The 14,390-nt window shown below is 38.6% G+C and overlaps 1 protein-coding gene across 1 annotated transcript; it reads left to right on the forward strand.

The window, feature by feature from the left end:
• The first annotated feature begins 1,104 nt into the window (after positions 1 to 1,104).
• LOC105392445 (sodium-dependent nutrient amino acid transporter 1) lies at positions 1,105 to 13,408 on the forward strand. Its single transcript, XM_048626874.1, has 13 exons — positions 1,105 to 1,120; positions 1,285 to 1,647; positions 1,925 to 2,147; positions 3,598 to 3,641; positions 4,013 to 4,160; positions 4,402 to 4,480; positions 4,730 to 4,833; positions 5,373 to 5,565; positions 6,047 to 6,223; positions 7,629 to 7,728; positions 8,804 to 8,983; positions 9,309 to 9,403; positions 13,201 to 13,408. The coding sequence occupies exons 1-13, from the start codon at positions 1,105 to 1,107 to the stop codon at positions 13,375 to 13,377; spliced, it is 1,899 nt and encodes a 632-aa protein (XP_048482831.1). The 3' UTR covers positions 13,378 to 13,408.
• Positions 13,409 to 14,390: the final 982 nt, after the last annotated feature.

The following is a 14,390-nucleotide window of genomic DNA, read 5'->3' on the forward strand; positions in this document are numbered from 1 at the left end:
AACAAATATCTAATAAAAGCTAGATAAAAGATAAGGATCGACTATACGACTATCGTGACTTGCAGCGATCCGAAAATTTACCTCAAATCAAAGAGTGTTACTAAAATATAAAATAACTGAGGTATAAATTTAAAATGAGGGTTTTTGAAGTGGTTTATTCTATTCTATTGTGAAATCTAAAGTGGTCATTCTGGATCACTTTCATGCTAAGTAGAACTTTGAAATACTAACTTAAAAAATTGGTAAGTACCGAACTAATTTTGTTCACGTGACGTGTTGTATTTTAATTTTTGTTTATTAAACAACTGCAGCTGCTGATAATAAGTTATATGATGACTTATTATACCTAATGATAACTTAACAGTCGAGTCCGCGTTATGCTATGGCTCATTATATTTCCACTATGATACAATGTATGCATGTCTGCACTCAACTTTTGTATTTTTATTTGTACAATTTGCCTACAAATGAACTACACCTCAATTCCATTTCTACAGCAAATATGCAAAGATAGCGCAAATATATTAACATTAGTGATTAAAGCTTGCGCGCAGGTTTAGCTACCTACGTAGCTAGATACCAATATTAGATATTTTTTTGATAAGTTGATAAGGTGCTTTGATATTCGAATCTAATAAAACGATATCAATTTTAAGTTACATCAATATAAAACGCTAAAAGTATAATCGCATTCTCTTACATCTTTAGGCAGCGCGTGCCCGGGTTGGGTACGTGGCTTAACAATGGTAATAACAAGCTGTTAATTATCTCATAGTTAAATTTTAACACGATGATAGTTATCAAACTATAATATATAATTATATATTGTGTGCATTGTATGTGATATAGTATTTTGTTTTGTAGGGTGACTCCGTGAAAGTAGCTGATGCCGGGAACGACAACGCCGGGTTTGATCCGGTGCCAGAGAAAGGCTTCACTAAAGAAGCTAAGGCAGAAGCTTTAGAGGTAAGTTTAATTTAATTTAACCATTGAACGAGTCTAGAATATATGTACCTAATTGAAAAGTCAATGGACTTTTCGTAAAGGTACCCTTTTACTAGGCCTAGTAGTTTTCTCGCTTATTGGTCCTGCTTGCGAGCTATCATGAAATTTTTCAGGGGTAGAAAACGTAAAGCTCGTTTCTTTTTCGTAAACTCTAAATCCATACTAGTCTTAAAATTGGCCGCCTTTTATTACAACCTGACTGAAACGGATATTACATTGTGTGTATATAAGTAGGGATATATTCTCGATCCTTTAGTTAAATATATCCGTATTAACTAGCCAACCGAATTCCCGACCTCGAGAAACATAGCAACCAGCACCTCAAACCCAACTGTCTCCTCACCACCCAGGATCCCCAACCACCCCAGGATGCAGCAGCGGCCACAGACCAGCAACCGGCGCGTGCGCAGTGGGACAACCCCCTGGAGTTCCTCATGTCGTGCATCGCGACCTCCGTGGGGCTCGGCAACGTGTGGCGCTTCCCCTTCGTGGCCTACCAGAACGGGGGCGGCGCCTTCCTCATCCCATACGTCATCGTGCTCATTGTCATCGGAAAGCCTATGTATTATTTGGAAACGGTGCTTGGGCAGTTCAGCTCGAGTAACTGTGTCAAAATCTGGGCACTGTCTCCAGCTATGAAAGGTGAGGAATATGTTGGTTTGAATTTGAATTCAACCGTCTAAATAGACGATGAAGCTGGTTATGGTTAGAGTGTTACCACGATAATGACGACTTGCTATACTGCATTCACCAGACATCCTTAGCAAAACAAAAGCATGCTCTATCTAGAGATACTTAATTCCTGTTTTAATATCCTCCTTTAAAGTAAAAGTCAGACAAATGGTTCCTAAATCCTTCATCAAGTTTCATCAGTTACCAATACCAACCACACTAAACCAACCCAAAACTCCATTCCAAGGTACTGGCTACGCGCAAGCCCTCGGCGCCTCCTACGTGCTATCCTACTACGTGTCGATCATCGCGCTCTGCCTGTACTACCTGGCCATGAGCTTCAACTCCACGCTGCCGTGGGCCACGTGCCGCGAGGAGTGGGGCGCCAACTGCGTGCCCTCGGGGGCCACCGGGTTGGACACCTCGGCCATCAATGGGACTCTGGTCAGCAGCGCTGAGCTCTACTTCACGTGAGTTTTGGAGTTACGAGTAAATAGACTTGATTATGACTTATGATTAGGCGCATACTTACTCTACATTGTCTTAAAGGATATATTTGTGTGAAACTAGATTGGTGCAGCACACTTCATCGTCATCAATACCTAATAGTCAATTCAATATTCGATGGCACTCCATTCTTAGAGATACAACTAGCACATGGCTCGATGCAGCAATTCTTATCTGAAAAAATATGTGTGAAGTACCTACCCAATCTCATTTTTTTCCTCAAATACTTACCTTTTACCAGATTTTATCAGATTTCCTTCCTACATAATTCTATCTGCAATGCAATCTACCTGCAAAGATGATCTTTAAAGAGCAAAATGATAGTAGGTATACCTACTTAGTTAAGTATTATTACAATACCTACTTAGTTAAGTATTATTTTTTATATTAGTCCAGAAACCTGTGCTAAATACAGCAGTTTTGCCTATTCAGAACGGGGCCTTGATACTCCTAACGTACTTTCCCTGTTTTTTTTGGTTACCATTTTACTGATTATTAGCATATCAATTAATAATTAGCTATGTGATATAGGTAGATAGACCTTGAAAAACGTGACGGTCGACCGATAGCACTGTGATAAAAGAAAGATACAATCTTTTAGTAATACTTACTTAGTTAATAAGCGGCTTAACAATTCATGCCATATTGCTACATATCAGGCGTAGCCAGTCGAGTTTCCGAAATAGAGATACAAGACAAAACATAGTATGATTATCTTATTAAACACTTCCTAACTCAAAAAAAATACTAATATAGTTACATAAATATAAGTATAAATGACTGTATTCCATTATCATTACTACGCAGCGCCACCGTAGCACGTTTCGCTTTGCTACGAGCGGTTTCAGATATTTTTCAGCGAGTAAAAGCTTGTTTTTGGAACTCAACTAGCACGAGCGTTGACGCGCTTCTATGCTCGTATTCAGTGCGATTGATGCTACACGACACCATCCGATTAGAGCATTCCGAAGAATTATGCCGAGTCTCGTTATTTGAAGCACGCAAAGAGCGCGTATGCCGAAAATCTTCAGAAATCGCTCTACAACGTAACTGTAGGCTCTAATCAAAATCTATAATGTTTCCTCGCTACTGATTGGCTAGGCTACCGTAGGTCGGAGGCAGCAGTCAGTAGCATTATTTCGTGTTTCATGATCATGATAAAATATGTTATGCCTATCGTCCAGTATTTATATAAACTTGTAAACTGATAAGGAATATAATTTGATTATAATCTAAAGTTTATTTGGTGAAAATATTACTATCTCAAAGATATTATCATGAATGATAACGAATCCTATAGCGTGTGCTGATGATACAAAATGTACTTAATGGAATTTTCCTGTATTTTAAGTAAGTTTAAGTTTACTCTACATAATAATACGTTTTTTACATTTAATAGACTTTTAATTTCAGTAAAACCGTTCTCAAGCAGTCAGATGGCATCGACGATGGAATTGGTGAGTACACTTATAGTCATACTTACATAATTAATCATTATTTTCTTAGCATTTTGGTGACCAATACTAGAACTAGAGCTAGATAGACTAGGGCTTGTCAGCGCAGCGGAAGCTCTAGCGTGGATACAGTAAATATTTTCGGCAATATTAACTTTGTTGGCCACGTGACTTCAGAGCTTTTTCATGGCAAGCATTTATAACCGACTTCAAAAAAAGGAAGAGGTTCTCAATTCGTCTGTATCTAAGTATGTAACTACTAATGTTTTATTCGCTAATTTCCAAAAAGTAGTGGAACAAAAGCTGTTCAGTACTCTATGAGTCACTCCTTTCAGCTTACTATAGCACTTTTATAATATGCTCTTAATCCCCAGGTCTCCCACTCTGGGACCTGACGCTGTGTCTGTTCGCGTCGTGGCTGATCATCTTCATCATCGTGGCCCGCGGCGTGAAGAGCTCTGGCAAGGCGGCCTACTTCCTCGCCATCTTCCCCTACGTCGTCATGCTGATTTTGCTCATCAGGTGAGTTCAGTCAGTCAGGAATCTCAAGCAGCTACAGTTGCATCTAACATAGTGTTCGAATGAAGTATTAGGGCATATTTCGCACGTCAAGAGTGGCTGCGACATATAAACTTTGTCAGTGCTTGTTGTGCGTTCCATGCTTCGCGTAATATTACATTGAATAGTTTATTACTGTAGGCAAGATAGTCCGTGTTATTAAATACATAGGTACGTAAGTAATTTAAATTTACTTAAATTACAGAGCCGTCACATTGGAAGGAGCAAGCAAAGGAATCCTTTTCTTCATCACACCACAATGGGAGAAAATTCTGCAACTTCAGGTAAATTATGATTACTTATTATAAACTTACAAAACACATGTACACTAACTGTACCTACATATTGTACAATCCTCATCATGAGACTGTAGGTACCTAATATTCCGCCTACTGCTAGCTATTGAGTCAGACACAAATCTTCTCGGCCTTCCCAATCCAAGCACAACCGACTACATTTTTATTTTTGTCGGTCGTACAGACTGGATGACAGTCACACACACACAAAACGTATTACACCTCTGTTATTCCCAGGTGTGGTACGCGGCGGTGACGCAGGTGTTCTTCTCCCTGTCCGTGTGCTCGGGCGCGCTCATCATGTTCGCTTCTTACAACGGATTCAAGACCAACGTCTACCGGTGAGTTTTTTCGGACATCATTCACTTCTTCAATACCTATAATAAATTGTGATGTCTTCACATCTCTCAGTCCGGGCCTCTAGTACGGGTTTTGCAATTTACGTAAACGAAAAAAGTTTCAGTATTTTTCTGTCACCTGCATACATTATCTGTCAAAAATTTCATGATAGTTTCCATTACAGAAGCCACTTAGTATGCGAGAAAACGTAAACTTTTATAGTTTTCGTCAATCTATCAAACCTGTATTAGACCTACTGGGCTGTACTTAGGTAATACCCACAAAATATGCTACCAAAAAACTGTGTGGGGTGCAGCGAAAGTAGCTTTTTCGAGTCATTAGTCACCAGTTCGGGCACCCCCTGCCCAGACTGAGTCTGCCGCTAATATTACTGCTGGTAGATACTTAAATCCTTTCACCACGATGACAAACCCTATTTTCTATTTGTTACCAAAAACATAGTAGGTACAACCTATTATGTAGCCCCCACTGACTGAACTATGAGTTCAACGAGTTAACAATAACAAAATTATTCCCCCAGTGACTCAATGATCGTGACAACCCTGGACACGTTCACAAGTCTGATCTCCGGCATCACGATCTTCGGCGTGCTGGGCAACCTGGCCTTCGAGCTGGGCTACGACGACGTGGGCGAGGTCATCGGCTCCGGAGGCACCGGGCTCGCCTTTATCTCCTACCCTGACGCCATCGCCAAGTCGCCGTTTGTGCCGCAGGTGAGACAGTTTTGCTTAGTTTATTTGTGTGGGTATTTTGAAAGTATATTATGATGCATCTTATGAGCTTTCACATGCCATAAGAATTCTGATAAGGTCTGAGGAGCTTCACAATTACCGAGGCATTTATTTACGAACAATACTTAGTAGGGATTCGAAGCTGGACCTTTCCGATACTTAAACGAATAGTATATAGCGCATATAGACTCTTTATAGCGCGCACCCAAGGCGTAGCGTAGTTTGACTCATACACCCATTCAAACCTTAATAGGTTTAAGAGCACTGTATGTATTATTAAGAAATATTATAAATAAATGAACAATAAACAATAAAAGAAAAAACCCCGCTCCTCACTCCAAAACTCCAAACCTCTCATTCTTTTGCATTGGATTGTAGTGTAGACTCTACCCTGTAGAGAAACCTGAAATCTCTTTGAAGCCTCTTCAAATATGTATAATTTCTGACCACTTTCTCTTTGCAGCTGTTCTCCGTGCTATTCTTCTCCATGATGGCGGTCCTCGGCATCGGGTCTGGCGTGGCGCTGCTGTCCACGGTGACCACGGTGCTGATGGACGCCTTCCCGCGCGTGCCCACCATCTACATGTCGGCGCTGGGCTGCGCCGTCGGGTTCCTGGTGGGACTCGTCTATGTTACCCCTGTGAGTATTTATGTACTGCGTCTGATAATAGCTCACGATTTATAATAGTTGTTCTCAGTAAAGAGGACCAGCGCATGCGCAGCATCAAAGCCCCATGGTATTGATTAATGGCACTGTACCACAGAATAATAACTAGTACCAGGTACAGAAGTCCATCTTCGCAATGGCTATCAAAGAAATATGACTCCATCCCATAAGCAATAAGATCTAATTTAGATCGCGCTCCAGCCGCACACGTTTTTATTTACTTACCTACCAATTTATTTTTGAGGGAATATGCGCCTTATTTCACTGGACTACGGTGCATAATAAGTTATACGTGGTAATACGCATTGAAAAAGAAGCCACCTTAGGGTTGCCTCAGCACCACAGACTTCAACGTTTACTAAGCAACGGACTGAGTTTGTAAAAAGAATGTCATGATATTAAAACAAAATAATTTGAATTTAGAATACAAAGCTATTCCAAACTTATTTTCTATTGGAAATGACTAGTTGAAGCTACGGAAATTTCATAGTTAAAGACCTATTCATAGATCTATTATTTGAAGTAAAAGTAAAAGAAAGAGGTAGATAGGTACCTATATCTACGTAAAACATTTACTTCAGTCAAAAAATGTTTTTTTTCTTCATAATGTGTGATAATATTGAGATGAAATTGATCATGATGTTCTGTTTTAGTTTAGTTGAGCACGAATCCCACTCAGCTCACATTTTATAATCGATTCATTAATACATTTTGAAGGTAGTTGTGTCTGTAAATTTAATACCTTAACGAAAAAAAAATTGGAATAGACTTTGTTCAACATGGAGAAAAAAAGGGTTTGTAGTTCGTATTAATTTCATTTCAAATAAGGAACGTAGAAGAAATCAATAAAATACTTAGATTAGTTTTACCTGTCAGCATCTTTTGGTAATCTAAAAAAAATTAAATTTGGATCACGATCCGTATTTAAGCAATTAAATACGGCACAGTATTTTTTTGCTGCTTTTTTTCTTTTTATGTCCATTTTTCTATTCATAAATTTTAATAAATACCTAAATACGACATTTATAAACTAGTACGAAATAGGAACAAATAGCGCGCGCGTGTATCGTCTTCCGCTTGCGGCAGCCGACTAGATTTGCCCCCTCGAGGCGGCAGGCGCCAGGCCGGCGCCTGCGCCGCCCACGCGCGGAGTGACACAGGCCTGCCTGTACTTAGATCTTAGCCAGTTTGTGTGAATCTCAGCTCAGGGATGTGCAGTTTACACAAATGACTTAAGCCGCACGATTTCCACTTCCGGATACCTGATATGAGTCTGTGAAATATTACTGATATTTCCAGAATCCCGGTCATACCGGGCTTTACTGGAAATCCGCCACTGCTTTCGTAGAATACCTACTGAAGAAATTTTATCTTTCAGGGAGGACAATACATCCTGGAGTTGGTGGACTACTACGGAGGCACCTTCATGAGGCTGTTCGCGGCCATCGTCGAGACCATCGGAGTGTTCTGGATATACGGTACGCACCTAACTACTTATCTAATAATATTTTTTTTCGCTCTTTTTCATCTTAGCCTTAATTGTCACCGACATTGCCATTGGTGACAAATACTATGTTCCTTGGTATAGGGTCAATTAATACGCCGGATATGGAACATATAAGTTGTTCTCTAACTAGAAGAAGCGGGATGTAAATAAGAAACAGATGACACCCGACGGGGCAACGCCTTATGTTTGGTTTGCTTCATGACGACGTTATGCTAATTTATTTAATCGTTTTACAATGTTGCCGTTCACATGTATCTTATCTAGTTATCATTAAATTGAATTTTAAAATATTAGATTCTGATATGGGTAGCTAATAAGTTACGTATTTGTAGGTATATTGTAGGTATCTAGGTATGTATTTCTAGACTGTAATGTTTAAAGCCGTTACGTATTAGCCCCTCGTAATCGTCGGCATCGCCATATTTAATAATTTAATATCGACATAAATGCTTAGAGCTTTTTAAATAAGTAGTTTTATGTAAGTAGGTACTCCTACTTAATTAACTAAGCTAGATAATTTTATAGCTTTTAGCATTAAGTCCACCCTTTGTACGTTTATTTAGTAATATCTGTACAATAAAAAGTTAAATAAATATACCACTCACATATCAGTAGGATATAAATATTCCTAAGTACTGAGTAATGTACCTATCGGTAATTTTGCAATAGGTATGTTGATAAAGGTAAAATTGCTATTAGGCATACAATTGGGTATTTATATTTAATGCCAGATAAGTTCCAGTTGGCCTGAAACGTGAGATATGATACCCTATCTGAATATGAATTTAATATTGGAAGAGTCACGGAAATTATTTTTTTCTAGCTGACATATTCGGCATTCGGCCTATAGAATTTATTTCCATAGAAACTTAAGTCACGTGACTATTAGTTACGATGAACGAAAATATTTTTCGCATTTTTTCAGAACACGTAGAACAAAATTTCTTCAGAATGACCACCTGAGTCCCCCTTTTTGGCTTAGTATACCCTTTTTGCAACATCCTGTATAGGAAACTTAACTAATATCTATTGTACTCTCCTGGCAGGTCTGGAGAACCTCTGCATCGACATCGAGTTCATGCTGGGCATCAAGACGTCCTGGTACTGGCGCGTGTGCTGGTCCATCGTGACGCCCGCCATCATGATCACCGTGTTCATGTACACCCTCATCACCACTGAGAGCCTGGTGTTTGGCGACGGATATGTTTACCCGAACGGCGCTTACGGTGAGTTTATGTGAAGAATTTTGCGATGTTGAATGCTCGATGCCTTTCAAAAAAATTAGGAAAATGAATAATCGATTATCTTTTCTGATAAGCTTTCGCTTCGTCTTAAAGTTTTCTAGGGTGTCGCTTCCTACATAGCAAATTCCAGTGATACAAACTTTTAAAAGCGTTTATAATACATACAAACTTATTATTAGTAGTTACTAACTAGTTAGATTGTGCCTGACTGGAGTCATCCTCCTAGTTCACACTAACGACTTCAGACACGCTTTATTATCACGAATCACGACTGTTCTGTAACATTTGTTGCTATTTCTGTTTTCAGTTGCGGGTACGCTCTTGCAGTACGCCGGAATAGCTCTGATCCCCATCTTCATCATGTTCTCCCTATGGAAGTACAGATCTGGTACTCTGGTTGAGGTAAGTTTATCACCTATACTTCATTGTACCTATTGAATTTGAACAGAGGACCGGCGGCGGCGGAAGCCTTTAGGCCAGGGATGCACAGACCGCGGCCCGCGGGCCGCATGCGGCCCGCCGATCGTATACTAGTGGCCCGCCAACAGCAAAAATAATACTCTCGTACATTCGAAAAATATTTGATTCTAAATAGATATGTTCGAAAAGTACTCAATCACAGGCAATTCAAACCACTCCTTGATGACATCGAAAGCGAATATAGATATTTATTGTATTATACAAAAATAAGGTGGCTATAAGTCCTGAATTGACACTGGAACGATCTCTTAATTTAATAAGTACATATATTAGTTATTTGAATTTTTCTGACAGAAAAGCAAAGGGATGTCCAGGAACTTAAAAATCCTGATAATGCAGTTAAAAATTATCAACATTCAAAACGACCAAGATTTACGCAACAAATTTCACGAAAGAAAAATGCTGAACTAAAAATACGTACAAAGAGTTGGGTATAAACTCTGCTCTGAAAATGTGCCAGCTTATTTGGTTGTACCTATGTTGTAATATGTGACTAAACTACTAAATTTTCAATACGAAATAGTCAAAAATCTAAAACGCCTTGCAAACGAATGTTTGGAAGCAGTTTTACATGAAAATTTAAGCCGAATAAATAAAAAAGATTGTAAGCACTATGCCACGCTTCAAAATAAATCAATTATTTTTCAATTTTAACATTATTTATATAATATTATCAATTATTTTTTGTCTTTAATTACCTATACTTCTGGCGGCCCGCCATCGGTTCTACCTTTTTTGGCATAAGATTTATTTGCCGAATCTCGTATTGCATACTAACGTTTGGTCAAAGTCTCGTTACGCCGAAAATCGTATGGCATAAATCTCGTTTAGTAAAAAGTTATTTCGCATAACATTGTTTAGCCTAACAATGGTATGGCCAAATCTTGAATAGCCTAATAATGCTATGGCATAGGTTTATTAGGTTTATACAAAGTAATAATATTCGTTTGGCTTTAACTTTGACGGAGCGTCTCCCTACATAGCGCAAACCGGTGCCTTGTATTGTTTCCGCTGTTTGGAAAACGCTCCGCTCCGCTTCGCTGCGCTCCGCTTTGGTTTTGATGAACATGTGCACCTAACACGCTCCTCCTCGCTTTGCTCGTCGTCGCACCTATTTTTAGGTTTCGATCTCATGGGGTTTGTATTAATTATATTGCTCGTTAACTTTCGATTTTGTTGATCATACAATATCGTGATTTTCGGGTTGTAGGAGAAAAATACCACAATTTGTACAGTTACTACATACTTAATATATTATTTATTAAGATAACATTACGAGAAACAAGATTATACATAGGTATAGACGAACATAAATTTGAGCAAACGAAACCCTTTGTTCCCAGCCAGTCACACCTCAACCAGTCACACTGTTACTCGTTGGGAATTTTATATTCAAAATTCCCATCAGTCCACACTCTGTTACTCGTTGAAACACCCTTTTCCTTCATTCCCAACGTGTCACATACAACTGTAACACTGTAACTAGTTGGGACTATGAAATTAAAAATTCCCAACAAGTCACAGTAACTTGTTGGGATTTTCAATGAAGAATTTTCCACCATAGACCAAACCGATTATACTAGAATAGAATACACTTTATTTAAAAGAATAATAAAATATACAAGTTGTAACTTAATTTGGATGCGGAAAGCTAAATATCACATCCAGTGGCGTGCTTTGGGAGAGGCCTACGTCCAGCAGTGGACTGCTATAGGCTAAAGATGATGAACCTAATTAGGGTACAAAAGGCGATCCTATCACTAAAAGCGATCTCTGCCAGACAACCTTTGGATGGAGCGAATAAGAGATTAAGGTAGATGGCGCTAGTGAAACCTCATCAAGTCTTTTGAGCCAATACAAGAGTCCAATGGATCTGAATTCCACCATATGCGATAACTATAACTACTACATGGCTGTTATGCAAATTAGTAATATTAAGTTTTAACTAGTTTAAGTTTTCCGAATAAAATAAATAAATAAGTACGTAAGTACTAGATCGGTGTTGGTCCCCATAATTTTCGCCATTATTTTGAGATCATCTGCATCTTCCGTCTATGTCCGAGGCGCGCCCGCGATGTAAGCGCCAGATCATCATTAATCTGAGGTAGGTACTTCGGAAGTACCTAATTATTTCTTCATGGTGAAGCAGAGCAGATATGAGTCAATAAGTAAATATCAAACTGCCATAAAGTCACCTCCACGCAAAATTTGGGAAATGAAAGTTTTCATTTTCTCTATTATTTTGTGGCTACTGCTGTACTACCCACCCAGTATCTATCTATCATTCATAGAAAAAAAAATGATTGGATTTTACTATTCGGTTTTGATTTTATAATTTTATTGTTAACTAGTTTAATAAAACTTATTTGATTGTTCGGAATAATTATTTCTATTTTCATACTTTTTCAAGAAACGAAAATAAAAAAAATCGTAATATTAAATACTTATACAGTGTGTTGTTTTTCGGACCCGACAAACTTTAAGGGTTTCTACGAGTAATATCATCGAGAAAAAACCCCCATATGTGGGGGTCTAAGGAACTTAAATTAGATTTTCTTCTTCGTTTAGAAAATCATCTCGAGATTTAAACGCCTAACGGACATGAAATAAAATGCTATTATCCGCAAAAAGTCATCTCTATTCATTTAAAATATTCACAACTGCTTAAAAGTTACATAAAAAAAGTTCAAAGCAACTTTAAAATGGCCGCCATTTCTAGAATATTGAGATTTGACCCCACATATGGGGGTTTTTTTCTCGATGAAATTACTCGTAGAATCCACCCTTAAAGTTTGTCGGGTCCGAAAAACAACACACTATAAGTCACAGTACCTATCACTGGTTAGGCATCATCATCATTCATCATCACTGAACAAATCTTAATCTTAACGAGTAACGGGAGAACAGTTGGGAATTTTCTAGTTTATGTTCCCATCCAGTTACAGCGGCTGGTTGGGAATTCAGAAATAAATCATTCCCAACGAGTAACACTCCCATCGAGTAACACTGTGACTGGATGGCACACTTTTCATGAAGAATTCCCAACTGTATACAGTGTGACAGGTTTGATGTGTGACTCGATGGGAACAAAGGAACGAAACTTAGGTGTTTAAAGATTGTGCCTAAAGAGTTTTAGACGAAACGAGCCTTATGCCACATAAGTCTTGGCAAAGTGATGGTTCGGCCAAAAAAGTTTAGACCATACGAGTTATGCGAAATGAGTTTTGGTCAATAAAGATTATGCGAGATGAGCGGAACCCCCCGCCATCAGTTCATAATTTGTCCGAGCGGCCCCTAGTCTTGATAAGTCTGTGCATCCCTGCTTTAGGCACAGTTTACACTGAATAGAATAGAATATTTTTATTTGCATGAATGTAGGTAAATTTCAAGTTATTACAAATTATAAGTACAGCTACATCCTGCCCTTTGGGTGCGTACAAATATTATTACATGAGTTACATTACTGATTTCCAAAGGTAGCGCCAAGATTCCTAGACGAGCATTTATCTGTTTAGGAATTTGGAAATTATGTCTTCATAGGTCCTGAAAGGTGCAACTAAGCAACTGTCCCGCCCTTTTAACAGCACTATGTACAGTTAGCTCTTTTGCTGAATTTACTGTAAGCGAACCGTTGAAAAAACCTTTGAATTTTGCGTGCATGTTACGTGTTTTAAAATACATTAGGATTATTATATTTACCTGTATAATTCTCCCCACAGACCGTGAAGCGTGCATTCCGCAAGAAGGCGAGCTACGGCCCGGCCGACCGGGACAAGTTCGCAGAGTACCAGGAGTTCAGGAAAGACGCGAAACTAGAGCGGGACATGCGACGAGACGGCTTCTTCCAACACATCGGCCTCAGTCTCAGCGGCGGGTACCGGAAGAGCAAATACTAGTGAAACCGTTTTAGGACCAGGTTCTCACTTGGGTTCCTACCCAACAAAAAGGTTTATTTTCTACCAGAGATGGGCTATGCTATGTGAACCAATGAGTATGATTGGAGGGTAACAAACGTATCAATATACGTAAAGCAACATCATAGCATATTTTCTAGTGGAAAGGCAGTGTTACCAAGTGAGAAACTGAGCAATACTCTTTTGACATTCTAGTCATCTTGCTCGGTGCGGGATTCCGTGATAGTTCGTTTGGCAAGATCCAATCAATCGTCAATATTATTATGAGAACTATGTAATAAATAAAGTAGGTACTTAACTACCAGCATGTGCCTACTACCTACAGACCGTTCTACGATTGTGTAGTGATAAATAGCCGTTGAATTAGTAAATTCAAACCAATTGTGATTTACAACAGTTATTTACCTGTATATTTTTTAACTTAATTAGGATAAGTAATAAATTATTCAATTTCGTTTTGCGTTCTTTCATTGTTAAAACCTAACCTAAGTTAACGTACCTAATCTAATATAAGGGTCGCCCTGAAATCTATTACTTTCCTGCTTTGTCAGTAGCTTAAAAGATTATCTACACCCAGACTAAATTACTAGTAGTGAAGTAGTCAAATAAAATTGGCCTGGAAGAATTAGTTTTTGGACAGAAGCCTCCTCTAAAAAGTTTCTACTGCTGAGCTTAATTATCGTTACTGTGTTACACATGCACACTTTATTAATTTGCGTTTATCTCGAAAACCGAGATAAACGCAAATTAAGAGAAATCGAAAAATAAACAAATTTTCATCACCCCCTAGGTATCTACAATTCTACACCCCCTCCAAAATCATTTACTGAAATTGTCGAATAAAAGTCTGGAAGAAATCGTTTCAAGACATAAGCTTCCTTTACAAAGTTTCTACGGCTGAGCTCAATTATCGTTACTGTGCTCCACGAATCGGAAATTCTGCGTCAACAGGCTAATTTGTACAAAATATTCATGGCACAACGATAGGTATTACT

Source organism: Plutella xylostella, chromosome 17 (genome assembly GCF_932276165.1).
Source record: "Plutella xylostella chromosome 17, ilPluXylo3.1, whole genome shotgun sequence".
Taxonomy (NCBI): domain Eukaryota; kingdom Metazoa; phylum Arthropoda; class Insecta; order Lepidoptera; family Plutellidae; genus Plutella; species Plutella xylostella.